Source organism: Perna viridis, chromosome 9 (assembly GCF_037379345.1).
Source record: "Perna viridis isolate PV_CMFRI_1.1 ecotype Kerala chromosome 9, ASM3737934v1, whole genome shotgun sequence".
In the NCBI taxonomy this organism is placed as follows: domain Eukaryota; kingdom Metazoa; phylum Mollusca; class Bivalvia; order Mytilida; family Mytilidae; genus Perna; species Perna viridis.
Window position 1 is genome coordinate 12,514,408 of NC_142453.1, and position 26,976 is coordinate 12,541,383.

The following is a 26,976-nucleotide window of genomic DNA, read 5'->3' on the forward strand; positions in this document are numbered from 1 at the left end:
CTGTAATTAAATAGAGGTCTATGACTGTATATAGTATTTTACTCGATTTGGTCTTTTGAATTTCCTCCTGAATTAATATAATGTGTGATTGTTGAGAGTTCAAATATGAGTTCAGGATTGAATGCCCTAAGTCCGTCTCCTACCACTCACACTGTCGTTGTTGCAAAGCAAGAAAGGAAAATATTTTCTGGTAAATATTTAAATGTTTTCTTTGATAAAAAATGAAATTATATTGGCCATATCAGAAAGTAATTTTAGACAATGAATTCCGAAAGGGATCAACTTGAGCCTGAGCCGGCTGAGGCTAAGGTCCATGCAATCTCGATTTTGAATAAACTAGTAATTTTTTTCCAGCGATGTAGGTATACCACTATTTTGTTTTCACTTCAAAATATCAAGGATATTTTAAGTGATTATTTATAGTGCCAGAAAATCAGAAGTTTTATTGTCGGATATACACACTTTCCATCATAACTTACAATGTACATGTACATTTTATGAAAGCAAGTACAAGGTACATGTAAGAATGTGTTATGCCTGATAGTTGCATCATATTAGTAAAACATAAAAAATATATTTGTACATATAGATCCTTGTTTGGTATATGTGTATGCGGTCTTACTAAAGAAAGAGTGGTAAAGAGCACAAAAGTCTGGTAAAGACTGGTACCGAAATATTGATTTATTTTATTGAATAAAAGTTTCTTTGTATCTATATAGTGTTTATTTTTCTATGTTAGCATTGAAAATAATATATCAACTACTATTCTGGATATTTATTCATAGATCGGCATCTAGACATTGTCGCGCAATCAGTTCGCAAAGTCTGGCGATGTGAAGGAGTTAAATAGCTATTTATTTGCATTTAAATAAACAAAAACAATGATGTATGGTATATAAATTGTTATGATTCAAAGTTATTTTATTAAATTAACGTGTCTTTTTAAATTTAAACATAATTTTTGGAGTATGTATTTCCACTTGTAGACTGTTCAAAATGGCGACTAGATAAATAAACTAATGATGTTACGGTGACAGTGAGGAAACGTAATTAATCAGTAAATAGATTTGAATGTCAAAATATCCCGTCTATTTTTTGTGGTAAATGATATAGTTGTTTACTTTGTATGTACTAATAAATGCTACCATTGGTAATATGTGTTATAGTATATGTAATATTCAACCATTTCGTAACATCTTGATGAAAAGATAAAGGGAATTTCTATACTTTATTTATTAGAAAACGAATATCAAAGATGCTAAAACAAACAAAATAATACTTAATGTTTAAAAAGTTTACAAAACATGGCTAATTTAATTTGTCTGACATATGTCTTTTCTGCTTCTTCGGTTAAATGGACACCGTCTTGAAGAAATGCACTCTCCTTAGAAATAACGTGGGAATAAGCTACCAATTATAACTTCTCCAACCCCGTACTGTTGAATTAATGTGTCTACAAAATTACAAATGCGACTAAAAATGGTATTTGCTGATGATGGGGCCCACCCCAGTCACTGTCACGGGCAATGGGAATTGCCTTTTTAATGCTATTTCGGTAGCATTATTTGGCAACGAAAATACTTCATCTGAGCTCAGATTGAAAACATTTTTCGAGATGTTTGAGAATGCTGCATACTATCAACGCATTCATTCAAAAACACTTATTCCAGACATATGCCCGCCCTTATCTGATTCCATTAAACACTGTGCACAGACTGGTAGTTGGTCGTGTGCATTGACCATGCACGCTGCCAGTAGTGTTATTGGTAGACCTATAAAGTCTGTGTACACCATTGTTAATGGACCCTCAGATCAGTATATTAAGATCTTGAACACACCCTTTAAGCCCCGTGCTTCAAGATCACGACATGAGCTTAGCATCATGTGGTCTGGTGGTCACACCATAGGCACTCTTTGGAGGCCTACCCACTTTGTCCCCCTCATTCCTGATACGGTTGACTGTTTCCCCATCTGCATAGATGATTTTGAACAGTTTCCACTGTTAGGCAAGGAGGAAGCTACTTCCACACCTGCCAAGTCAGCTGCACCTGTTGCTCCTACTTCCACACCTGCCAAGTCAGCTACGCCTGTTGCTCATGATTCAGTGAGCAAGCCTTCAGCAGACCCCGACTCTACCATTAATTACTCTGATATTACAGACCCCGTACTGAAGGCTACCGTCGCTTCTTTCATTCTAAATCTGAATCAGACAATGGTCAGTCTGTTCATGTGACGGGATATGATTCCGATTCATGATTTAGAAGTAGACATGACTCCTGCCCACATTGACTCCTTTGTTCAGTCAGACCAAACTGAATCAGACTGCAACCAGTCTGAACATGTGATTTCTGACTCCATTCTTAAATCACATGTTTCAAAGGCTGTCAATGTCAGTGTTCAAAAACATCACACAAGTGATATGGACATCACTAATTTGTCGATGGATTTAGTGCATCCCTACGAAAATCCGTCGACAAATTCCGTGACATCTTTTTTTTAACATTGATAAGCTATATGACCTGGCTTAGTTAATACAGCTACTCCTGATGACATTGTATCACACCGCGTTACTCAGAATGCCAAGTACTACGCCCAAAGGAAAGGCAGACCTGAGTCCGCTTATAGGGTTAACGTTGCTGATGACGTCTTAGCTGTCTTAACATGTTTAAGGGCAGTCTCTTTATCAGAGAAGTCATCACAACTGACCCATCCAAACCCCTCCCCCCCCCCACCCCCCAGTCTTGTCCTGTACACAGACTTGCAGTTGGCTATGCTTAAATCTGCAATCGCTGACCGTATGTAAATAAATGTCTACAGAAATGCACCAAAAACATTTAATTCAGCCAAAAATAAAAGAATATCACTATATAGATACAAAGAAACGTTTATTCAATAAAATAAATCAATATTTTGGTACTAGTCTTTACCAGACTTTTGTGCTCTTTACCACTCTTTGTTTAGTAGGACCCTGTGTATGTAGTGAAAAGGTTAGTTCTGGCAGTAACATTCTGTGCGCGAATTCCCCACTTAGAGGCTTTTTATCTAATGAAATGTCAACTTTATTTCTTTTTGCATAATAATTATGTTTTTATTGTAATTGTATTTAAAAAATATTGAAAATAACTAAATTTACAAGTAGTTATGTCATACATTTGTACATGTACATGTACATGACAGTGTGTCAGGATGATGTCCCGAATAATTTCAAGAGGCTAATTTTTCAATAAGAGTGCATTCCTTCAGTGATTCTTAAATGTTGATACATGACATACATTTGTACATAAGGCAGTTGACTGTTTTTATATACTGGCTCTGAAGGAGAGGGGATATACTGTTTTACCCTTGTTTGTGTTTCTGTGTGTTAGTGTTTCTGTAACACTTATTTTTCTGTCTCAGTTTTCTGAGCAACTGCCCATTGCAGCAGCTTGAAATTCTTCCTGTAGGTATGCCATATGTCAGGATAAAAAAAAAATTGGACAACAATTTCCTGTTTACCAAGGACTTACATGTTCCTTGTATTGTAATTGAAAACGGGTATCACTAGTGAGCCGTCGCTCACAGATTTCTTGTTAAATTAATTTTTTTTCAGAAACTTTCATCTTCACTTTCAATGCCAACACATTCCTGACCAGCAATAATTATGATAATGGATACATTCAAATTTATACATGTAGTGGATTATTTAATTTTAAATCTAGTTTATTTTTGAATAATAAACAAGTAAAAAGTAGCTACATTTAAGTATCAGTCTTTATAAAAATCAGATAGGATGTGATTTGTGCATATCAAAAACCCACCATTTTCACTTTTATTTCTAACTTAGTAAAGGTTACAGACTACAAAACTGTTCTTATTTGTCATTTGGTTCTTACATTTTTGAGATTATAATTATATACATGTACATGTAGATTGTGTATGAAATTGGCACTTTGAAAGAGTTATTGTTCTTGATTTGATTTGATTTGGTTGCTTTGAGTGGGAGATCATTGTATTGCTTTCTCAAAAGTACAGATCTGAATACAGAAAGAACTATTGTTACTCAAAAGTATAGTATATGTAGACTGAAAAAGCATCATTTGTTCAGTGGGTTTTTCTACACCATGAATCACCTCTACATTAGGCGGTGTCTGAATTTTACATGGACTGGTACTTGAAAGGTAAGAAAGGAACTAAATAATAAGTCTTTTTTGAATTTTTGTACCCGATTTAAAAGTAAAAGTAATTATTAAATTCAAAGTTCTGCAAACCTACAGTATGTACATGTCCATCATACATTGTACACTTCAATTTATTTGATTTCAGGAGGAGTAGCTAAAAGGGTAGTTAATCAGATCCCAGATGAAATTTCAAATGACCCAAAGCTTAAGCTTGCTGTTGGAAAGGTAACCACTAAAAATAGTTCTAATTTTGTTCTAGCAGTAATTACATTGTATTTTGTAAAACTACAATTACTTTACATTTACATTACAATGTACAATATATGGAAAACTCTTTGAATAATAGATAGAAAAATCTGTCTGCTAGTCTAGAGTTCAATACTTGTGCATTTACTTCAAATATACACTGAAACTACTTTAATGTACATGTAGACTTGCTACAAGTCTCTTAGTAAAATATTTTCTTCGAAACTTCAAATAATTACTATTGAATATTTAAACTATCTATCTGCATTACTGAGATGAATAGTGAATAAAAACACTAATAGTGTAAATTCATTTGTACACTTATTAAACATACAGAGAGACTTGCAGCATCTCTTCATTGATTCAGAAATGATGTTGTTCATGGATTTAACTTTGAATCATTCAAATATTGCACAGCTAAATGTATATTACTATAAACCAATTGTTTGCTAATTTCTTTAATGTAATTAATAAAAGAAACATTGCCATGAATAATTCCTTAAATATGGAATTAATGTTATGCAAAGTATAAGTTATGAAAAGAAAAAGCTGGGAAATTGAATTGATATCCTGACGCATGAAAAAAATTGGTTGATACATGTAGTACTTATTTGCATATCTTATAGAAGAAAGTGGAAATGGAAAGTTTGCCAAAGAGACAATTTAAGCTTACCATAGCCTGTATGATACATTTAACCATTACTTCTTACAAATACCAATTAAGGCAATTCAGTACATTTGATCAGATGATGTTAGTTACATGTATAACCATCATGTTTTGTAGCTACCTGACAATTACAACTTTGAGATTTATAAAACAATATGGAAAATCAGGTCAATTGGAGCTAAACAAGGTATGTCAAGATAAACATGAAGCAGCATGCCCATTCACATACTGCAGAAAAAAAATCATGTACATGTATATTTTATTTCACAAGTCAATATGTTCATGCACAAACATTGACAATATTCTGTTTTTATATTAGTCTTTGAATTTCTGGTCTTTCATTTCATTCATTGTCAAAATGCATCAACATTCAATAATAATATTTGAATACATCAAAATAGAAATTGGTGCGTAAGTCCAAGTATGTTGGGTATTATCATTGCCTGCTTTTGTTCTCTGTCCAATTGCAGAAGTGTTTTTTTCTATTGAACTTGTACAGTACATGTATCATATTATGTGCAAAACAATACAAAACATATTGCAATCGCAAACATCTATCAACATTGTACTTTTGCATTTCAACATACCCATAATTAAAAAAATTGTACCCTAAAAAACACCTCCTGATCCCCAAATTCAAAAGTCTGAGGGTAATGAACACCCAGACCCAAATTCTAGTGGGCATGCTGATGAAGTACTATCTACATTTGTGACAAAAAGAGAGACAATCCTTGGACAAATATTTATGTTGAAAGTGTCAGATGCTTAGGTTATGTCAATAAATGGCAGTTGGCTAAAAGAACTTTTCTTCGCCATTGATAGAGCGGTTGTGAATATTTTCAAAGATATATATATCTTGTAAGTTATCTTTGTCAACTACACAATTATCATTGATTTACATGTATTGAATACACTAACTGATCCCAGTTGCTGCTCTGTACCAGTATTTTAAAGTAAGTTAGTTTTACTATAGTCTGGAACATTTGAAATATATATAAATGCCTTAACACATGATAATATGATGGACATGTACCGGTATTATATGATGGACATGTACCGGTATTAGTATTTTGAAATTTATTGCAATTCTAATTAATCAATTATCAAGGTTAAGGTTTAATTGCATATTCACATTGTTCTTAATTATTCAAGTTATAATAAACCAAACATATTTCTTGGCTGATTTGAATTACATGTACCTTTTATATTTTTTTTCAGTTGCACTGCAGTTTCCTGAGGGTTTACTGGTCTTTTCTTGTGTTATAGCTGATATTATCGAAGAGTAAGTTCTTTCCATTGTCACATTAAATTTATGATTGCTATTTGAATACATTTGTATAATGTACATTAAAGATTTCAAATGTTATACATATGGATCAGGTAATTTCAGTTTGATGAAAGATCACTGGAAAGTTGGAAAAAAATATGAACAATTCATTTAAAAAAAAACATGTAGCTGAAAAATAAAAGTCAATCAAACTGAAGAAAAAAAATGTCAGCTCTCAAATATTTGTTTTTGTGTAATTTGGTTAAGAGAACTGTGATTCTCATGATCCATCATACCAAATGTTAAGTTATGTCCAGTAATATATAGTTTTGGCTTGTGTTGAATAATAGGAGAATGATTCTAGAATGAATAACCAAAATATGATCATGAGTGCCAAAGAACAGATGTAACATGTGTAACAGGTGTGTTGAACTTGTTCTGTGTACAAGTTAAATCTTGAAGCATTTTTCGCACGAGTAATTATATTTTAGTACCTCAAGATAACTAATTGATTATCTTATTTTCATGTAAATTTGTCAATGATTTTTTTGATTTTTTTAACATTATTTTAAGATTTTGTGATTTTTTTGCTGTGAAGTTTTGGCGGGAGAGTGAACTTACAGAATTTATTTCACAGGGAACATTTGATAAATCACTGCTATCTATGTATTAATTTGTTATCTTCACTTTGCATACAAAAGTTTAACTAATGTTGAGTATTAGCCACTATTCCTTAGGAATCACTAACAGATCATGATTTTTCATTGAATTTTAAACAATGGAACTAAAAACCATACAGAAAAAAAGTATAACATTTTCTCTAAGAAGGTTTAGTTAATCTCATGTATTTTGAATTTACCATTAAAAAATACATATATTTGTCATCTATTTAATAGTGAAAATGCAAGGAATAATGTATATTACATATTAAAGTTACCCAAGATTAGCATTGTAGTTTTTTTATTTTTAGATTTACTGATGCTGATACTTTGATAATGGGAGATGTAACCTATGGTGCTTGTTGTGTGGATGATTTTACTGCCAAAGCTCTCGGATGTGATTTAATGGTACATTATGGACACAGCTGTCTTAGTTAGTATATGAAATGCCAATCTTTATAACTAGTTCATTTATTAATATGTATACTGTCAGATCAGTGGGGTTTAATAACATGCATGTTTCATATAATATAAGTATTAATGTTATAACTAAAGGCAAAAAGTCAGCATTTCAGTTTTTCAATAAATTCAGTGCATGGATCTCAAAGTACTGTAATATTGTTTTCCTGACAGACTGAAAGTAAAACAGAGGATATCAATAATCTTGTACACTAAATATGATATCCACAGTTTTGTACGATAAGTTTGATATCCACAGTTTTGTACGATAAGTTTGATATTCACAGTTTTGTACACTAAGTATGATATTCACAGTTTTGTACACTAAGTATGATATCCACAATTTTGTACGATATCCACAGTTTTGTACACTAAGTATGATATTCACAGTTTTGTACACTAAGTATGATATCCACAATTTTGTACGATATCCACAGTTTTGTACACTAAGTATGATGTCCACAGTTTTGTTTTGCATGTTGAAAATTCTTGAAGATTACATTACTTATAGATATTTGTTTTTTGTTTTCAGTACATAATAAAATGTTATTAAGCTGCTAGAACCATTAAATATACTTTGGTATAAAGACAGTGGAGACACTGTGACTCCACTCAATATTTCCACTATGGAGAGTGGAGAATTAGAATTGGTGTTGACAGTAGTATACATGTATTTTGTAGTACCGATAGACAGAACAGAAGGAATACAGATGTTATATGTTTTTGTTGACATTGCTATTGATATGAAGCATTTTATGGACACACTTAAACACAACTTTCCTGCAGGGTCACATCTGGCTCTTGTCAGTACTATACAGTTTGTGGCTGCTTTACAGGTATATTTATCTTTGTATAAAATAGTATTTTGACTGTATTCTTGTGTTTAATGTAGTGATAAAAAGTGGGAAAGAATGATATTTGTTGTCTTCTCATACTTTTGTTTTTATTTTGATATGATTGTGAAAAAAAATTTGTAGTTATATACATGTAATGATGCTGTTTTGGTCATGTTGGTGTTGTTGTCCATAGAAACATGGATGATAATACATGTATAAATTTTTATATCAAGGTTCCAATCTACAAAAGGAAAGTTGGTATTGCCCCAACCATTTTGGAATTAGGGGCAGAAAAAGGGCCATAACAAGAATTTCATATAATTTAACCATAAAACTCTAGTAAAAGCATATGAATATTGATTCAATTCAATATTTATTGGCACAGACCCATCAACCATTAAATGGTCAAGGCCTATTGTACTGAACATCAAAAGTACAGTTATGATTATTAATGTATAACATACATGAACATTCATATATGAAACATAATCATGATGATACATTATCATTTAATTGATTAAAATGTTCAACAGTATTCTATACCACCCTGGTCAGACTGGGATTGTTTTTAGGCTAAAGACTTCTACTGTTAAGGAATTAGGGGACAAAAACAAACATTTTCCTGATGTCAAGACAATAACTTGACTATGAGTAAAAGGATTTCTTTGAAATTGTACCACAAGGTGCCATACCACCAAAGGATACATAGAATTAATTTTTGCAGGTTTTAATTTGAACCATTTTTAAGACTAAAAGGCCAGAAACATGCATTTTTTTCTGATGTCCAGACAATAATTTTAGTCTAACTGAATGGATTTCTTTTAAATTGTACTACAAGATACATACCACAAAAGGAAATCTGGGATTTATCTTGGGGGTTGTGACTTGATCCAATTAGGAAAAAGCCACAATGGGTCTAGAAACAAGCATTTTTCTGATTTCTGGATGATAACTTGAGAATAGGGATGGATCTTTTTAAAATTGTACCACAAAGTGCCATAATCTTAAGACAAGGTTGGGATTGCTTTTTATGGGTGGGACTGGATCCAATTAAGAATAAGAGGTAAGAAAAAGGGCCACTCTGATTCTGGTCAAATTGTTATCCTGTGTCAAATGCCTAATCACAATCGAAATTCAAAGCTGTATCAAGTTTGAATGGTGTGACAATACTTGCCCCTAATGTTCAGGGTTTGACATTTGCTGTCATATCAAGCTGTGTCATGCCAAGCATTTTTTTTTATAGCTATGCTAGACAAGAGGGGATATAATTTTCATATATATTTTTATATTTGATCATCCATTATGTCTCCTTGTATCTGGTGATGTTTTACCATCAATTCAAACTTCAGCACATTGGACATTTCAATACAGGTCAAGGGTAATTAAAGTATGCACCTTTGGTATTGCAGTTGCTGCTTACATGTTCTGTCTCTTTATGTCTTTGAAAAGTGCCCCATGCAGGTCTGGGTGTCAAATGAATAGACCTGCAGCAGCGCTAAGCTTGTTTTAAAAGGCGACTAAATAGTGCTCAGAACCCTAGCCGGGGACTAGGGAACTCTGCCCACAGAGCAACTGGGTTGTGTGCCCCAGGTAGTGGAATGGGGTACCCCTGGTTTGTTACATGCTTGGGTTGTCGGGCTATAATACGAAAAAACTGACTGCTAACCATAGTGGTGCACCCTGTCGGGAAAGATGCCACGTTCCTTGCACGTTCAAGAACCCTGCTGTGGTATCGATAGGAGTAGGAATCTTTGCGCTCCGCTACAGGAGGCCGAATTACCCCATCCTACACATCCCTCCCTCTTTCTAGTGGCAATCAAAATTTGTCAATCCTGTTATACTTGTGTCCCATCCCTTTTTTCATTTCATGATCATTATTTCATGTTCATCGCCTGAATATAGCTGAAATATTGCTGCTCGGGGCATTAAACAATCATTAATCAATCTTTGAAAAGTCATAATTAATGGGATTGGTGATCAATAGATCAACTTTTTCTGGTTGAAAATTCCTACTGAATCTTTTTCAAAGTTTGAAATATTGAGCCTATAAGCTCTTTCAGATATGGGAAAAATAAAGTAGCTTGTACTGTTCCTGCTCCACATCAGGTGTCCTTTTCCAAATTATTTCCATAAAAAAGATTTTCATGTACATTTTTTTTTTGTATATACAAACAAATCAAGTTCTTGATTAAAAGTGAACATCTGTAAGGTCAAATAGCACACATCAAGTCAAATATCACACATGAAGTCAAACAGCACACATGAAGTCAAATATCCCACATGAAGTCAAATATCCCACATGAAGTCAAATGTCGCATACAAAGTTGAATAGCACATGTAAAGTCAAACTCAAATACACATAGAAATGCTCACTTTTGATAAAACACCACAATTATTCATGTTATGAGTACTATGGTAATATGACAGTCTGTTCATCTGACATTGGATACCATGTAGATAAAACTGTGTGTTAAATTGCTATTTAGGTTGTGATTTGCATTTCTTCTTATTTTTCAGTCCTCTGTTCCTCTGCTGAAAGAGACCTTCACAGTTACCATACCTCAATCTAAACCTCTCTCACCAGGAGAAATTCTTGGCTGTACATCTCCGAAGTTGTCTAAAGATACAACTGCTTTTATGTAGGTAGCAACATTCCCCCTTTAATCTTAGATTGTCTACCTCAGTCTAAAAATGTTTTTCTCATGTGCATGATCCTCAGATTTTACAGCTTTGTATAAACATGTTTTCATTTCAGTTCTATCAAATATAACGAGAATATGGATAAGGTGAATATGTCAAAGAGACAACAACCTAACTAAAATAAAAATTGTCAGCTCAAGGCCAACCATGGGTCTTCAGTGAACAACAAGGAACCCTCACACCACAGGGTGGTATATTTACGAGGAACCTTCACACCACAGGGTGGTACATTTACGAGGAACCCTCACACCACAGGGTGGTACAATTACGAGGAACCCTCACAGTACAGGGTGGTACATTTACGAGGAACCTTCACATCACAGGGTGGTACATTTATGAGGAACCCTCACACCACAGGGTGGTACATTTACAAGGAACCCTCACACCACAGGGTGGTACATTTTCAAAGTAACCTTACTTCAGTCAAATTCTCTTTCATTTAGAAAAAAAAGATGATTTTGTTTCGTCACATGTAGTTTTTCTTTATAACTATCAATTACAATGCACTGGAGTATCGTATATTTGTCAAGAAATGAAATAACAAAGAAATTTTGCTGGTCTATGTTACCTAGAATGGATACACGATTCAGTATGCTCAATATTTGCACAAGAAGTATAAATTTTGAGTAATAGAAAAGTGGGTTTAGATTTTAAACTGGTAACATATTGTGAAATAGTTTTGTGAGTGTATAAGTTAATTTCAATGAATAGCATTTACTGGAATGGTGTGTGTTTGGAAGTTAAGGAATGTTTAGTTATGTTTATATGTATACTAAGTCAATCACCTGTACTTTACTATGATATCTTTTAAGTATTGTGATCAGGGTTTATTCTACTTCAGACATTTAAAAAATTTCAGATATCTAGGAGATGGCAGGTTCCATCTAGAGTCTATCATGATCAGTAATCCTGAAGTCCCAGCATACAGGTATGGAACTTTTCACTCACTTTCGATCCTGAGGTCCCAGTTTTTAGGTATAAAAACACTCTGCAGCTCATTGTTAAATAATTCCACAATGGAAGTGCATCAGAAGAAAACAAGGCCATTAAATGGTTTACATATTCAGTGTCCTAGTAGAAGGGGGTATTCTATAGTAAGTTCAGATCTTTTTACAGTTAAGGTATATTGTCATGACGAAATTTTTTCTTCTTTTATTTTTATACAAATCTTTCTTTTTTTATTTTTATCAAAATCTGCTCCCAGTTTTTAGTAGAGTCTGAGTTGCCCATTAACTTCTGTTTCTTTGTACATGTTATTTTGGTTATTTCATGTTCTTTGTTTTGTATGTCTATTTTCCCTGTCTAGTCTTCATCATTTGGATTAATTATTTTGATTTCCACTCCAGTCTTGGTATTTCACTGTTTTAAGCATTAATGCTATGTGAAAAAAAATTCTGTTAGGCACTGACCATTTTACAGGTGAGGTGGGTCTGGGATCTTTTTGAAAATAAAATAAATTTGCCAGATTTTGAAAAAAAAATTCTTTCTTATCCATCCATTGAAAAAAATCAAAATGATAATTCTGTATTTTCCCACTTACTTAAAAAGCCAGATTTTCAAATAAAAGTATTGTTTTTGGTTGCTGCTAAAATATATTTATATATGTATAAACATGTAAGAATTATTTTGTATTTGTGTGGAGAAAAAAATCTTATTTGATATCAAATCCCAGGACACCCTCAGGATAAAAATGGTAGGTGCATTACAGTAACTATACATTGCTTTGACATTTAATTTAGAAATAAACAAATATAGTGACAGCTAAACAATCTGCTACTTGCTTCATATTTTTTATTTTTTTTTTCTATTCTGAATTTGCATCAGTAAAGGGATTTTTTAATATTCAGTACATAACCAGTCTTGGTCCTGCTGTCAATTTTCTGTATTATTACTGATATACAAAATGAAACAAAAGTCGAAAGGGAATAATGTTTTTTTTTTTTGTGGTCATTCATTTGTCTGATGTTTCTCTTTTTGTCCTCTCAACTTCTTTTAGATTAGTGAACAATACTATCAGTTGGTATATACTAAGGAAACAACATGAAGCCTATTTTAGGAAATTCTGATCCTTACTTGTTGTGGTAGTTATGCCCTTTAGAACTTAGTTGACTGAAGTAAAGGACTGAAGCGTCTTGTCATCACAACTCCTCTTTATTTTTACTAAGGTATGACCCGTACAGCAAGGTATTCTCCCATGAGTATTATGAGACAGAGAAGATGCATGAAGTAAGACAACAGGCCATACAGGTAGCATCTAAAGCTAAGAAGTTTGGAATTATAATGGGTACACTTGGGAGGCAAGGGTCACCTAAAGTATTTGACGTAAGTATTGATATTTTGGCATGTAATACTGTAATTTGTACCTTTAAACATTGATTATTGTATTTGAATATAAGATAAATAATTGATTATAAAAAGAATCTTTATATGGGATTTCATTGATCCGTTATGGACTGTTAAAATTACTTCCCCTCATACAGTGTACATAATTATGCAGTTTTGCCTAATTTAAAAATAGTGATCAATCTGAAGTAAAGAATCATGTAAACAGAGAAAATGGTGATAAGTCCATATTTTTGTCAATATTCTTTCATTTTTATTCACTACATATTACCATACAACCATTTTATTTTAGTGTTCTTTACTTTATTGGATCTCACATTACTAACAGACATACTGTTAGCATTTACACTGTATAGAAAGTTGACACCCTCTGCATAATTCTAAGATGAATCTCTTATTATAAGTATATATATAAAAAAAAAACATAATACAATACAATAGATGACTTTCACATTCACCATCAATGTCAAATCTGGTTAAAACTGGTTTACAGTTTGATACTAGACAAAGAAAGGATATCAGATTTAAAGGCTACAAGAACACTAATAATTGTGTGGAAATACATCTCCAAACATAAAAATATCTGAAATGCTTCTATTATGTATTAAAATATTCTTTGTAATGATTGACTCCAGTTTATTTTCCTTCGACTTCCATTTTAATGTCTCTGATTTTACACCTATTGACCCCAGTTGACCTCGATATAAATGAAGAACTTCTCTGGAACAGAAGTGAATGTGAAAGTTGTCTATAGTATTTTAAAGTTAAGAGAAACAGAGGTCTTGACCCTTTTTGGATTCACAGTGTTAACAAATTTTGACTGTAAGTTACTCTCTGCAAATTGTAAACCTCTCCATGGTGCCTACAATGAAAAATCATACAATTTGGAATTTTAATGATCATTTTCATAAAAAAATGGAACAAAATACAGATTTTTGTAAAGAATTATAAACAAGTCTGGAGATAATGCAAAATGTTTTTTCCATTACAGCATATCCAACAGAAGATTTTAGAGTCGGAGAAACAGTTTATTCTTGTGATGTTATCTGAAATTTTCCCTGATAAACTTAAACTTTTTACTGATATAGATGTGTAAGTAAATTGATTTTTGTAGATAAATCTAATAATAGATACATGTATCAACAAAAATGTAACATAAAAAATGTCTAGTGTCAATTAATTATCAGGAGGAAATTAAAGAAGGAAGTTTGATGAGTCAGGGATTAGTAGTTATCAAATAATATTATTTAAGAATTTACATTAGCATGCCAAAAAAAAAATAGAAAAGTTCTTGTTATAAAACATAGCAGGTATTCCATCAGTCATTGCAAAAAGTACCCATACCTACTAACCCTCCCACATTAGAGGTTAGACTCCCACAAAGCCAATGACAAATTTAGAATTTCACACATGAAAATGTAAGATTTGTGGGATGTTTTTTGTTACATAAAAATCTCCCACATAAGACAGTGTCAATTTGGAAGAATCTCCACCATAGACAGTGTCAATTGGGAAGAATCTCCCACATAGACCATGTCAATTGGGAAGAATCTCCCATGTTAGACAGTGTCAATTGGGAAGAATCTCCCACATAAGACCATGTCAACTGGGAAGAATCTCCCACATAAGACAGTGTCAATTGGGAAGAATCTCCCACATAAGACTGTGTCAATCGGGAAGACTCTCCCACATAAGACCGTGTCAATTGGGAAGAATCTCCCACAGGAACAGTTTCAATGATTAACAGTTAGAAATCTTTGATTATTTTAGTTGTATTGTTTGTTTTTTTTTAAGTTACTGTATGAAGTCACTTTTGACACTTTTGGTAAGGTAGCGTAAAATGATCTATTAAAAGTATGCTGTACAAAAATTTTTTTCCAAATGACAACAAATTGAAAACTTTGTGTCAAATCAACATGGAAAGCAATAGCCAAGTTCTTACAAAATTTCTTTATTACTGTTTTAGCTTGATAAAATATCACTTGCTCTTTTAGATTGCTTATGTTTTGTGAAGGTTTTTGCTTGTTCAGAGAGCCATTTGCCATTTTAAATATCAAACAATGTATGAGTATTCCATTGATTTGAATACTATTCATGAAAGATCATAGATGAGCTCAATTTGTCTTATTTCTTCTACAAGATGTTATCATTTTTAGTGCTGATTATAACTCAAATGATGCTCAAAAAAAGAAAAAAAAGGTGGAATAAAAAACTGTGGGCGAGGCCATAAATCAGATAAGGACTTGCCTGCAATAATGAAATATACAGTGTAAACTGATACAATATATCTACATTGTAAACTGATAAACTCGATATATTCAGACAGGTAGTAAAAAAAAATTCTCATTATATAACATTTTCTATGTCTACCATTCTGAATACATGATATACAAGTGTACAGCTATTTAATACATGATATACATTATTTATACACTATTTAATTTATGATATACAGCTGTTTCACTACAAAAGTCTCACTTTTACAGAGATCTCATTATTTGTTCTCCTTTACGATAACTTTGCTATTTGTCAATTCTTCTTGATATTTTCCAGCTCCAAGCTTTATCATATCACTCAAAAATATTGGCAGTTTCAACAAATTCCAACAATTTTATATTTGTTGATTTAATTGGTTAAATCTCAAAAAAACTTCTCAAATTTCTCAAAACTTGTCTTAATCCGTCTTCCTAATTTCATTTATTCTTTAGTAAGCAATTATCATTGATTGATCTACAACAATTTCATTTTATAATTTTAGTTGGGTACAAGTTGCCTGTCCACGACTGTCCATAGATTGGGGAATGGCATTTGAGAAACCACTGCTGAGTCCTTATGAGGTAAGAATAGTAAAACATTACTAGTATTAGAAATACATTATAATTTCATATAAGAAATATTCAAAACAGAGAAAGGATTTTTTTTATTCATTTAAGCTTTAACAACACTTAAAACAGAAATAAAATGTTTAAGTACCAGTCCATATAAAATTCAGACGCTGCCTATGGTAAAGTGATTCATGGTGTAGAAAAACCCATGGATCAGATGATGCTTTTTTGATCTACATATGGTATATTGTTATGTGACAATAGTCCTTTCTGTATTTAGATCTGTACTTTTGAGAAATCTTTCATATTTGCCTCCTACTAAAGTCAACCAAATCAAACTCTTGCAAAGTGCTTATTTCATGTACAATACATAAAATTTATCTCAAAAGCGCAACCCTTAAATGAGAAACTAAGACTGGTTATGTGATCTATAATGGTTTCTGAACAAGAAATAAAACTGAATTCTGTGGGTTTTTGACATGCATGAATCATCTCCTGTCTGATTTTTATTAAGACTGCTCCTTAATACAATACTAAGTGTCTTTTCTTTTATATTGAATACTACAGTGTTTTTATTTAATTTGATGCAGTATCCTTATACTGCAAGTCATGATGTGAGAGAAATAAGAGATAGTTTGAACTATAGACAAATAAGTACAAATTGTACAGGTAAGTCCAGTATTTAAGTAGCACTCCATTTAAGAATCATGCAAAATGTGATTCATGGTTGGAAAGCCTGCATATTTTTATTGCTGATATTTTGTTTAAAATGTTATAGTAAACAAAAAATTACATGTAGCTTTTCATATAACCCTTGTTCTGTGGAGATAAAAAATATATAGAATGTGCAGTTGATTTCAAAATTAATGGAGATAACTCTGTAAATGACACAAAATACAATAGAAACTGTTGGATTTTCAATGTGAATTATTTCCTAAGAGCAGACAAATTAAAGCAACTTAATAGCAAAAATAAAAATATGTAGCCTTTCTTGGGATGTATCACATATTACAGAATTTTCATGATTCTAACAAAGACTACTACTTAAGTAGCTGTCTTTGTAAGAATCATGCAAAATCTGAAAAATGTGATACACCTCAAAAAAGGCTACATATTTTTATTTTTGTAATTAAGTTGTTTTATGGGTCTATACTGTAAAATGAGTAATTATTCATTCAAATCTGCCTGCTCTTAGAAGATAATCAACATTGAAAATCCAGTAGATTCTATTGTATTTGAGCGTCATTTACAGAATTATCTCCCTTAATTTTGAAATCTACATTGCATTCTATATAATTTTTATCTCCTAAGAGCACAAGTTATATGAAAAACCACATGTTATTTTCTGTTTACTATGACATATCAAAAATAAAAATAGGTAGGCTTTTTACCCATGAATCACATTTTGCACAATTCTTAGCTGGAGTGCTACTTAATACTTGTTGACAGCAAACCAGAGGCATGATTATATTAAAGTTACTTTTATTCACCTTTTGCCAAACACCTTGCAGCTGTCAGTTGCACTTCAACATGTTCAGTGGCAGTCTCAGTATCCTATGGATTTCTATGCCAATGATAGCTTAGGACCATGGACAGTAAATAATGATGTTCATAGACCTCAGAGGCCCAGGAAACAAAGGACTAAAATTAAGATAGAAAGTAAGCTAACAGAAATAGAACACTCTGCTGTGAGACAAGGGAATGAAGCACATTCATCTGTGAGACTGGGGACTGAAACATGTTCATGTGATACAGGTAGCGAAAAACAAACTGTTACATGTTGTAAAGACACAAAGAGTTGTTGTGCTGGACAAGGAAAAAATAGTGAACCACATGTTGAAGTAAAAAATTCTTATTCTGGCCCAGGTTTTAATAAAACATAGCATATTTTATGTGTTTTTAGAAATTATTGGAAGATTGTGTGTTCTATGAATTGAGTAGAGAAATACACATACAAAAGAATTTACTTGTAGATCAAAAGAAAGAAAGCAATTGACTAAAAGCAAAGTGTTCAAATAAAATAAAACAACATAAATCCCTTGAGAAACAAAAGAATGAAATAAATTAAAATAAGACACTTTAGTTTCTTGCAATAGGAGCATTCATCAATTTAATAAAAAAAAAAACAACCACTCATACATGTTTTTCATTGTGCTAAATGCCTATATGGCAAAGGTAAAATTGTTCTTAATAGTCAGCATTACCATAAGTTAACAAAAAGACCAATTTATCTATCAAAGTCTCAAAAAATGGCCTTTGTAGTTTGTATAAGCGTCATGGTGCAGGACTAGGATAAAAGAGAAGGGGAATAAAGGGTCTTGTTGGCCTAAAATTCAACTGAAAATTAATCTTAAAGTGTTGAACAATTTGTGAATTTGGAGACTTGAATTCATCACAAATAAGAAAACATAAAGACTTTTGATAATTCTTGCTTTGGAAAGGGTTGAAAAATTTCTTGAAGTTTACCAATATTTAGATATTATGTAAAATTTTGTATTTTTTAGTCACTTTCTGGTCTTATTTTTGGGAGGAAATGGTGTCCACACCCAAGAAACAACTTCATATTTAGTAAATACATTCATTATTACGTAATCATATGTGAAAATATAAAGTTGTTTCTTGGGTGTGGACATAGTTTTCTGGATGCAAATATGGATGAAAAAAACAACAAAATTTACAATTGTCAGCAGGTTTTGCTTAATGCCGTAAAAATATGGCACCATTATGATGTCATTTCTTTGAACTTATGCCACAAATTATTATTTTTCCTTTATATTTATATATTTTACTATGATATGAAAACCTTTTATGTTATTACAACAAAGTTGATATTTTATGGCAATATTCACAGCTTTATGCCCCTACACCTTTAATTCAAAGCTATAAGAACATGACAGTATTATCATGACCAGTTGCTTACTACTAGTTTGTATATGACTATAGGCCCAATATGCTACATGTACATAATGAAGTTCAAGAAGTCTTTAAAAAGTACATTAACTTACATGTATATACAGCATTGTAGACAAGAGTACACATTATATAGGCTGATGTAAATGTTGTGATATTTGGAATATTTAGTATAAAAATGTTTTCAAGACAGTTGAACAAATTTTGCGTGTGATATATCGCTGCCGTCCAAGTGATATATCGATCCACCAATCACTTTTCAGTGGGGGTGGGTCAATTAAGGATGTGCAGGGAATAGACTAAAATAACTCATCACCCATTACCCAATTAGAATTCAAGATTTTTGAATGAAGTATAATATATTGTAATAATCCCTCCTAGTACATGATATTTTTAGAGGCCATTATTGCGTGAATAAAAGGAAAAAAATGGAAGAGCCAAACTGAAACCAAAGTGATTAAATAAGGATAACAACTAAAACCCCAATGGGAATGTAATGAATAACTAGAAAAGATTAAATCGGTATTGTTTTGTAATAGAAACATTCCTTAGTTTGAAAATCATTCATAGTTAATTGTGGTAAATAACTGTGAGGTAAATATATTATGTAAAACATCTTATTTAATCTTTAACCAAAACAGATTTATAAACATTTTGATTTTCTTTTATCTCTGTCAATGAAACATTTATAAAGACAGATGAAAGGATGGCTTTACAATATTTGTTTTGAAATAAATTTAAGGATTTTACAGAGATCATACAGTACTTGATATTGACTGGTGAAAACAATTTATGAATTGTAATATACAAAAATGTAAATGATTTTTAATTTTTATTCTTTTATAACATCCATTTTCCTATTTCTAATAGAGGTACAGGTCATTTCACCCTAAAGTAGTACCTAATATATTAAAATGGTCATGGTTATCTTCCCAGCTATTTATTATAGTTATTAAGGTATTCGATAAGAACAGTTAATTTCGCCAGGCAATTAATAAGACGAGATAAAAGTTAAAATACTCAAAAAAATTGTGACATTTAAAATACAGCTTATCTTAATTTGAAGTTCCTAAGGGTAGTTCTATTGGCAATACAGATATTTTGTTTTTATATTTTGCTTGAGTCTATCTGGTTTATTCTAAAGATTCTTCTTCCAATAAGTTCAGCAATGTTTCCTGAATCCTAGTTGAGTCTTCTTGTCTGCACAACACTTTCACCTCGGTATCACCGAACTTTAAACTGAAATAAATTTTTCTATTTAGAGAAGTCCGATCACCCTGTAACGGGATTTCGATATACCCAATCTTTCTACATCCATCCTCAGTAATATACCTTGGCGAATCATTTATTGTTGAGATGTAAATAGAAACTTTAGCCAAGTCTAAGTTAGGTTCATCTACCAGCAAGTAACGTTCTGGTGATACCGTGTCTAAATCTACTGAGTCTCCCATTTTAGCGATGCTACCGAAAACATCCCTACATTTTAAAATCCCTGATTTGTTAGTGTACATTTTTGAAATATCATGGAGCCCTTTCACGAAATCATGAGAACATTCAAGGCCATATGAGCATTTCAAGATTCTACTTTTTACTACGCCTCGATTGTGACCAAATAAAACTGAGCCCTTGAGTACACTTAAGGATGCTTCGTTGGGAATGATAATGTTTTTAGTACCAAAATGAGATCGAATTTCTTTCTGCAAGAAGTAGGACTCTGCAAACCCACCAATTAATAGAAGCGATGATATATTTTCCTCGGTTTCAAGAATATCTCTTAGATGTTCAATGATTTTGTCAGTAGTTGGCTTAAAAAGATTGAAGAATATATCCTCCTTCATGATTAGTTTGTCCTTTTTGAATTGAACTAACTCTTTATATTTTTCCGACGTCCGTATATTTTCAGACACATCTTCGGAACATTGTATTAAACACAGAGGCATACGAATTATTGCACTTGAACCATCTCCCTTCATTGTCTGTTTCTTTGCTTCAAACTCTCTCATTACGTCCATAAAATCATCCACGTGATTTTTTCGGAAGTCAAGGAATATTTCCTGTCCAAGGAGATCAGAAAGGAACTCGTGATAAGCCTTGTTGACATTGTTTCCTCCCCATGGTCCACCACTCGCTGCTCGAACCTCTCGGATTTTCCCACCATCAACAACCTCGTGTATCGTGATGTCAATTGTTCCACCTGATTGAAAAAGGTAATCAGAAACGCAAATTCTCAATTCTGAATGACTCCCAACTAGTGGATTAATTAAGCAAATGAATATGGATTATAAGAAGCAACATTGTAAGACACACATCAGCAGATGAGTTTTGAATAAAAAGATGAACGATCTTGACCGGGCAAAGAGAAAAGTTGACATGACCAAAAATGACTTCGGTAGTTTTCTTTTCTAGTAAAAGATAAAACATATAATAGCACTCCGGTGCACGTTATACGGGGACCTCAACCCATTTTCTTCTGTATCCTTATTATGATAATAAATTTTGTCATGTAACTTCCGAGCTTTTTGGTGTGAATGTATCCGCAATTACCCTTGGCATCGTAAAAAGTTAAAAAGTATGATTTGCGTTCTGAAGTGTCTATATATTAATTTGTTATTGTCTTTTGTTACCAAGAAAGTTTTCGTTCAAGTTCGCTTCTTTTGTAGAGTATTAATAATAATTTGAATAGGATGGAGAAAAAATGTTTGATTAGTTGAAATAAACAATGAAATTTGTTTTGTTTTGTTGGTTAACTATAAGTAAAAAAAAAACGAACTGCTTTATAGTGACAAATAGCTTAACTAATCATAAATTTGATCCATTGCCCTTATTTATGTTAATAGCATTGTTGAGTTTAATAACGTCTTGTTAATAAAATATGACTTAATTATCAGACAATTATTGAAAACGAGAATATAAACATTCCCCCTAACGTTCTATAAACTACTTGTAATTGAGTTCATGTCATACTTCCTCAAATGATGTAATTCAATCTTACCTCCTGCATCAACCACCATGTATCGGCTACCAGGCTTAAAAGCATCTACATAACTCTGGTCATCAACCCTTCTAACTTCTATGGGAATATGTTTACATAGAATAGCACCTGATTCTGGTTCAAGTGCAAGAAAGAGCTGTGACCGAGGTATTCCCGCCTTGAAAAATAAAATTAATGTTGTTAATGTTATAATTTCCTGTTTTCACTGTGGATATAAAATCGTTTTCGATCTTTTAAATGCTATTTATATTTGAGTATGATTTCTTGAACTTGGAAATTGCTCTACACTCTAGACCATAGAAATGAATAAGTCTTACTATTTCAGCTGCTCTGCGCATAAACAGTTTTGCTTTGTCGTTCCACACAGCAGGGACCGTCAAAGTCCAAAGAACATCTTCATCCGTCAAACCACATGCCATATTCAGACAGCGGTTTAGTAAGTGATCCTTTAGATATTTTATGCTCTCAGAAAATACCTTAATGGCGGTCATAGGCTTTAACGTGCTGTCTTTTATTTCCGTTCTGATTGACAGGTCCTGTATTGGAAATAAAAAATGTGATGAACAGGTATCTTCAAGTCAACGAAGAAACGAATAACATGTTTTTCAAAAGAAACCAAACATTGAACGAATCATAAGAAGATATAGGAGAATTGTCTTTGTTTTGTTCTAAATGAAAGAGTTTTCATTTCCTGTTTCTTACCGTTCATTCAGGAAAATGTTCCCACCATCGATGCTTTAATGTGTCTCATATTATACAACTACGAGTTTTCAAGAAAAATGACTGTAGTGTCAGATGTGTGCAAAAAAACCCATTTTAATTTCAGAAATGCTTGATTAAAGAGTGTGCATTTTACATATTCTTAATATGAAAGTAAATTAATTGACCAGTATCTCACTATAAATATTGAGTTTAACATTTTGACGTTTATTTACACGATGCAACTAGTGTCAAGTTAACAGTTTTAAATCATTTGATTTAAAACGAGCATTTACTCATACAGATCACCTGTAACTTACTTTATTTTCATAAAGCGACATCTTGAAGTTCTCAAAATAATACCATTCAGTCCAGTTGCCTTGTTCAGACACTAACGCAGAATATTCATTTTGTGCTTCGTACCCAAACGCTACAAATTCCTTTTTTGGATCAAACAAAATACACGTCGGTGTCTTTGATGATCTTAGAACAGTAGTGGCAGCGATCCAGATGTTGGTTGATATCTGTAGCGGATTCGTCTGGTATTCATTTCGAAAAGAGAAACAATAACCCGAGGCAGCTGTTCCTAAATCAATTGCTGCCACAAGCAGATAATCATCATTGTGCTTTTGTGTTAAATTGTCGTAGACATTATCATCACCTTCATTATCATTTATGACTTCGGTTTCGGGTAAAAGGTTGTAATTCTCCGATATGCCTTCTGCCTCATACAAACTGAAATAATTTTAAAATGTTCATTTACCGACGAAAGTATTAAGTTATTAAGAAAACAGTTATGACAAACCGGGGTAGATAAAAAAAACCCTTATCTTCCATTTAAAATGTTTGGCTAGAAAACTTTTGGTATTGATCTGGTTATAACTGGTATACTGTATATATATATTACTTGCTGAACTGAAAAATAATGAAATTAATGTAGAGTAGTGCATCAAAACTTAAATAACCAATAAAAGATATCTTTCAGATTATACAAGAATAAGTTCAGAAAAGGTATGCATGTCGCATAAAAATTATTATTCAATGCTTTTGCGAAATGCAAAATAGCGAATTGTACTTTTATATAACATTAAGCCTCTGTTTAAAACTTAACACCAACATCTTTATCTCAATAGGACCATCTTATATTAGATGCTACTATTTTTAAATAGTAAAACAGCAAAACGGAAATGATAGATCATTGCTAGCCTATTGACTGTCTCTTGTATGGTTGACTAAACTATTGATTAAAGCATATTCCGTGTGATAAAGTAAAAACAATGCAAAACCCAGTAGTTATATTGAATTCTAACTCTAACAAATGAATTAAATTAGATATGAAAATAGACTTTATGGTTGAACTTAGTTTTATTGATTTTAATTATTGATGAATAAATTAATTTGAGATAAATATTGTAATCTGATTGGTTAAAAGAATTTTGTTATATCTCAATGTATAAAAAAATATTGACACGCCCCTATTCAGTTAAATTCAGAGCTACTTTTCTCATGTTTACAAATAAAAGTATGTTTTAAAATTAATTTATGAGAATAGGCTATGATAAAAATTGTGTAGCGCAATAAACAATATGCGCATGGAAAATTTATGTTATTTTTCAATAGACAGAATTTTCACATTTTCACTATTGCCAATTCTTAATGCGATTGCCTTGGTGGACACTTTAGCGATTTTATTTAATCTGTTCTGCTGCTCTTTTTTTCTAGTTTTGTTTTGTTGAACATGTTTGTCCCACGTGTTTAAATTTTAGATGTTTCCGTTGTTGTCCTGTCAAAATATTTTCATACGTTTGAACCTTAGGTATCATCACTTTTCTATCATACAGGTTTTGTACCACCAAATTCATATGAATTGATATGTATTTTAAATAATATTTTTACATCTTCTTTTGTCATGTGACTTTCGTAGCAGTCTCCATTCGGTGTAATTGTCGCAATACCTTTTAAAGATATTAATAAATTTGCATGATCCCTCCTTTTTTCCCTGAAAAGATCTTTTGGAGACAATCAGTTCCAGACAATTATCTAAATATAATAGAATTAAAACCTACGCTTTTTTAACACTGTATACTTCTATTCCCCATACTCAGTTAAAATACCGACTTAAAAACATCGTTGTTTTTTCAAAAAGATGGTACACCTAGATATAAATATATAGTTCTTGGTAGAGATTCCTCATACTTTGTAAGAAATAATTCCCAGTCATCTTCCAAATATACAGAGGAAGATGTTTACAAAATGCTGGAATTTTTAATCGACAACATATTTGTCCAGTCTGGTGGACGTGTTTTTCAACAAAGGGTCGGCATTCCAATGGGAACAAATTGTGCCCCTTTACTTGCTGACCTATTTCTTCACTCTTATGAGGCTGAATTTATAGCTGATCTGATCAGAAAGAAAGAATATCGTTTGGCTAGATCCTTCAATCTCAGTTTCCGCTATATAGATGACGCATTATCTTTAAACAATCCTAATTTCGGGGATTTGATACAGCGCATCTACCCAAAAGAACTTGAGATAAAGGATACTACAGACACTGTGAAGTCAGCCTCATATCTTGACCTACACTTAGAAATCGATGGTAAAGAAAACTATTGACCAAACTTTACGACAAAAGTTATGACTTTTCATTCAGAATTGTCAACTTTCCTTTCATCTGTGGCAACATCCCTTCGGCACCTACGTATGGAGTGTTCATATCATACGTTATGCCAGAGCTTGCGAAACTACGCAGACTTTTTTTTTTATCGCGCTAGAACTCTAACAAATAGGCTTCTGAAACAGTGTTATGTTGCTACAAGATTTAAGTCATCACTACAGAAGTTTTATGGTCGTCATCATGAACTCGTGGATCGTTTTGGTGTATCCATCTGCACCATGGAAACTGATTTATTCAACGGGTCATAGTTTTCCTTTCCTCGTTTGTCTACCCCGGACTTGACTTTTTATGAGGAACTCGGCGGATGTTTCTAGAAAAGCAGAGAACGCTTACCTTACCGGTGCACCTGGTCCATGCTCCCAGTTTTTAGTGGAGTCCGAGTTGCTCATTTGCTTTTGTTACTTTGTATGTATGATTTTAGTTACTTTATGTTCTTTGTTGTGAATGTCTGTTTTCCATGTCTGGTCTTTGTCCCTGGATTACATTCTTTTGATTACCGCTATCACCTTGGTTCCCTTGATTACTCTTAACGTTTTAATTAAACTGATGAATTAAATATAAAATCATTCATGACATTTTACAATTTTCACCACTGATTTGATTTTCCTGCGCTGTCATGTTTTAACATTTTCTTGAAATATTTAATTTTATACCCGTAATAACTTATGGACTTCTTTTTCCACTTGGGTAATGTATACCGGTTCGGTTTAAATCTGTGGTTAAGATTTAATGTGAAAAGTTCTGGCCAATCAAGACATTTAATGATGAACGTTACTTTTGACTTATACTTGGAATAAAAATGTCAACAATAGATGTTGAGAAAAGAAGTAATGGCAACTTACTGTAAATCCTCATAATCGTCAGTTAACGTATTTTCTTGACACTCCCCTTTCTTTTGTGCTTTTTTCTTTTTGCGTAGGACTTTCCTTAAAAGTTTTGCCATTCCTTGAAAGTCAAATCTGTAAGCTAAGTTTTCATTCCTCCCAACTGTCTCAACCTGAATTGAATTAAAAAAAAAAAACAGGTAGCACAAAGTAGTGTAATATCCTGTGTGGTTGGTAAACAAATGATCTTTTATTATTTCCTCATGTATAAGGTATAATGTTCAATAACCATCGGTATAATTTGTCTTGGTTATGTGTTGCTCACACTGACCTTGGCCCTTGGGGTGATATATGAGTCTCAGGTTGATATAGCATATGATAAAGATTTGAGCATGTAATATTCAGTATATATATTTATGCAATAACCGAGAAAAAAAGTAGTGCAAAGTCCTATATCTTAACATTATATATTAATAAGTGTGTTCAATGGTCGAGTGGACGTCTATCTATTAGATTATTCAAAGTATCCAACTGTAAAAAAATGTAACTTTTTTGCTTACCACTTAGTTCGTATTGCCTTTATTTCATACATTCATTTGATCAATTTAAGTAGAAATGTTGTTACCTCAGGAACTTCGAATAAACACCTTTGTTTATATCACCTATTTATCTTCCGCATTCTTCGGTTTTAGGTAAATATTAGGTTAACAGAATGTGT

General features: G+C 32.3%; 2 protein-coding genes across 3 annotated transcripts; one reads left to right on the forward strand and one right to left on the reverse strand.

Moving 5' to 3' along the window:
* The first annotated feature begins 54 nt into the window (after positions 1 to 54).
* Positions 55 to 18,051, forward strand: LOC148606816 (2-(3-amino-3-carboxypropyl)histidine synthase subunit 1-like). Its single transcript, XM_088545784.1, has 12 exons — positions 55 to 190; positions 4,303 to 4,382; positions 5,188 to 5,257; positions 6,289 to 6,352; positions 7,308 to 7,429; positions 8,137 to 8,291; positions 10,809 to 10,930; positions 11,851 to 11,919; positions 13,157 to 13,313; positions 14,326 to 14,426; positions 16,093 to 16,171; positions 17,671 to 18,051. Exons 1-12 carry the CDS (start codon positions 106 to 108, stop codon positions 18,040 to 18,042), a joined length of 1,476 nt encoding a protein of 491 aa, XP_088401910.1. The 5' UTR covers positions 55 to 105; the 3' UTR covers positions 18,043 to 18,051.
* LOC148606817 (heat shock 70 kDa protein 12A-like) lies at positions 13,565 to 26,976 on the reverse strand. Of its 2 annotated transcripts, XR_015915285.1 has the most exons (7): positions 26,819 to 26,963; positions 26,277 to 26,431; positions 23,081 to 23,495; positions 22,379 to 22,597; positions 22,062 to 22,218; positions 17,650 to 21,263; positions 13,565 to 14,196 (listed from the first exon to the last, which is right to left on the reverse strand). XR_015915285.1 is itself a non-coding variant. In XM_088545783.1 (6 exons), the coding sequence occupies exons 2-6, from the start codon at positions 26,375 to 26,377 to the stop codon at positions 20,203 to 20,205; spliced, it is 1,953 nt and encodes a 650-aa protein (XP_088401909.1). In that variant the 5' UTR covers positions 26,378 to 26,431; positions 26,884 to 26,976; the 3' UTR covers positions 18,238 to 20,202. The 2 variants fall into 2 exon arrangements, 1 of the variants encoding a protein (XP_088401909.1); XM_088545783.1 differs by lacking the exon at positions 13,565 to 14,196 and having other exon boundaries at positions 18,238 to 21,263; positions 26,884 to 26,976.

Coding starts and splice junctions, on each gene's coding strand:
- LOC148606817 (XM_088545783.1), bottom strand. CDS start 26,377: ATGGCAAAACTTTTAAGGAAAGTCCTACGCAAAAAGAAAAAAGCACAA. Junction 22,598..23,080: donor TGTCGCTTTATGAAAATAAA/GTAAGTTACAGG, acceptor TTTCCAATACAG/GACCTGTCAATCAGAACGGA. Junction 22,219..22,378: donor TGCGCAGAGCAGCTGAAATA/GTAAGACTTATT, acceptor TTATTTTTCAAG/GCGGGAATACCTCGGTCACA.
- LOC148606816 (XM_088545784.1), top strand. CDS start 106: ATGAGTTCAGGATTGAATGCCCTAAGTCCGTCTCCTACCACTCACACT. Junction 7,430..8,136: donor TTATGGACACAGCTGTCTTA/GTTAGTATATGA, acceptor TGTATTTTGTAG/TACCGATAGACAGAACAGAA. Junction 11,920..13,156: donor CCTGAAGTCCCAGCATACAG/GTATGGAACTTT, acceptor ATTTTTACTAAG/GTATGACCCGTACAGCAAGG.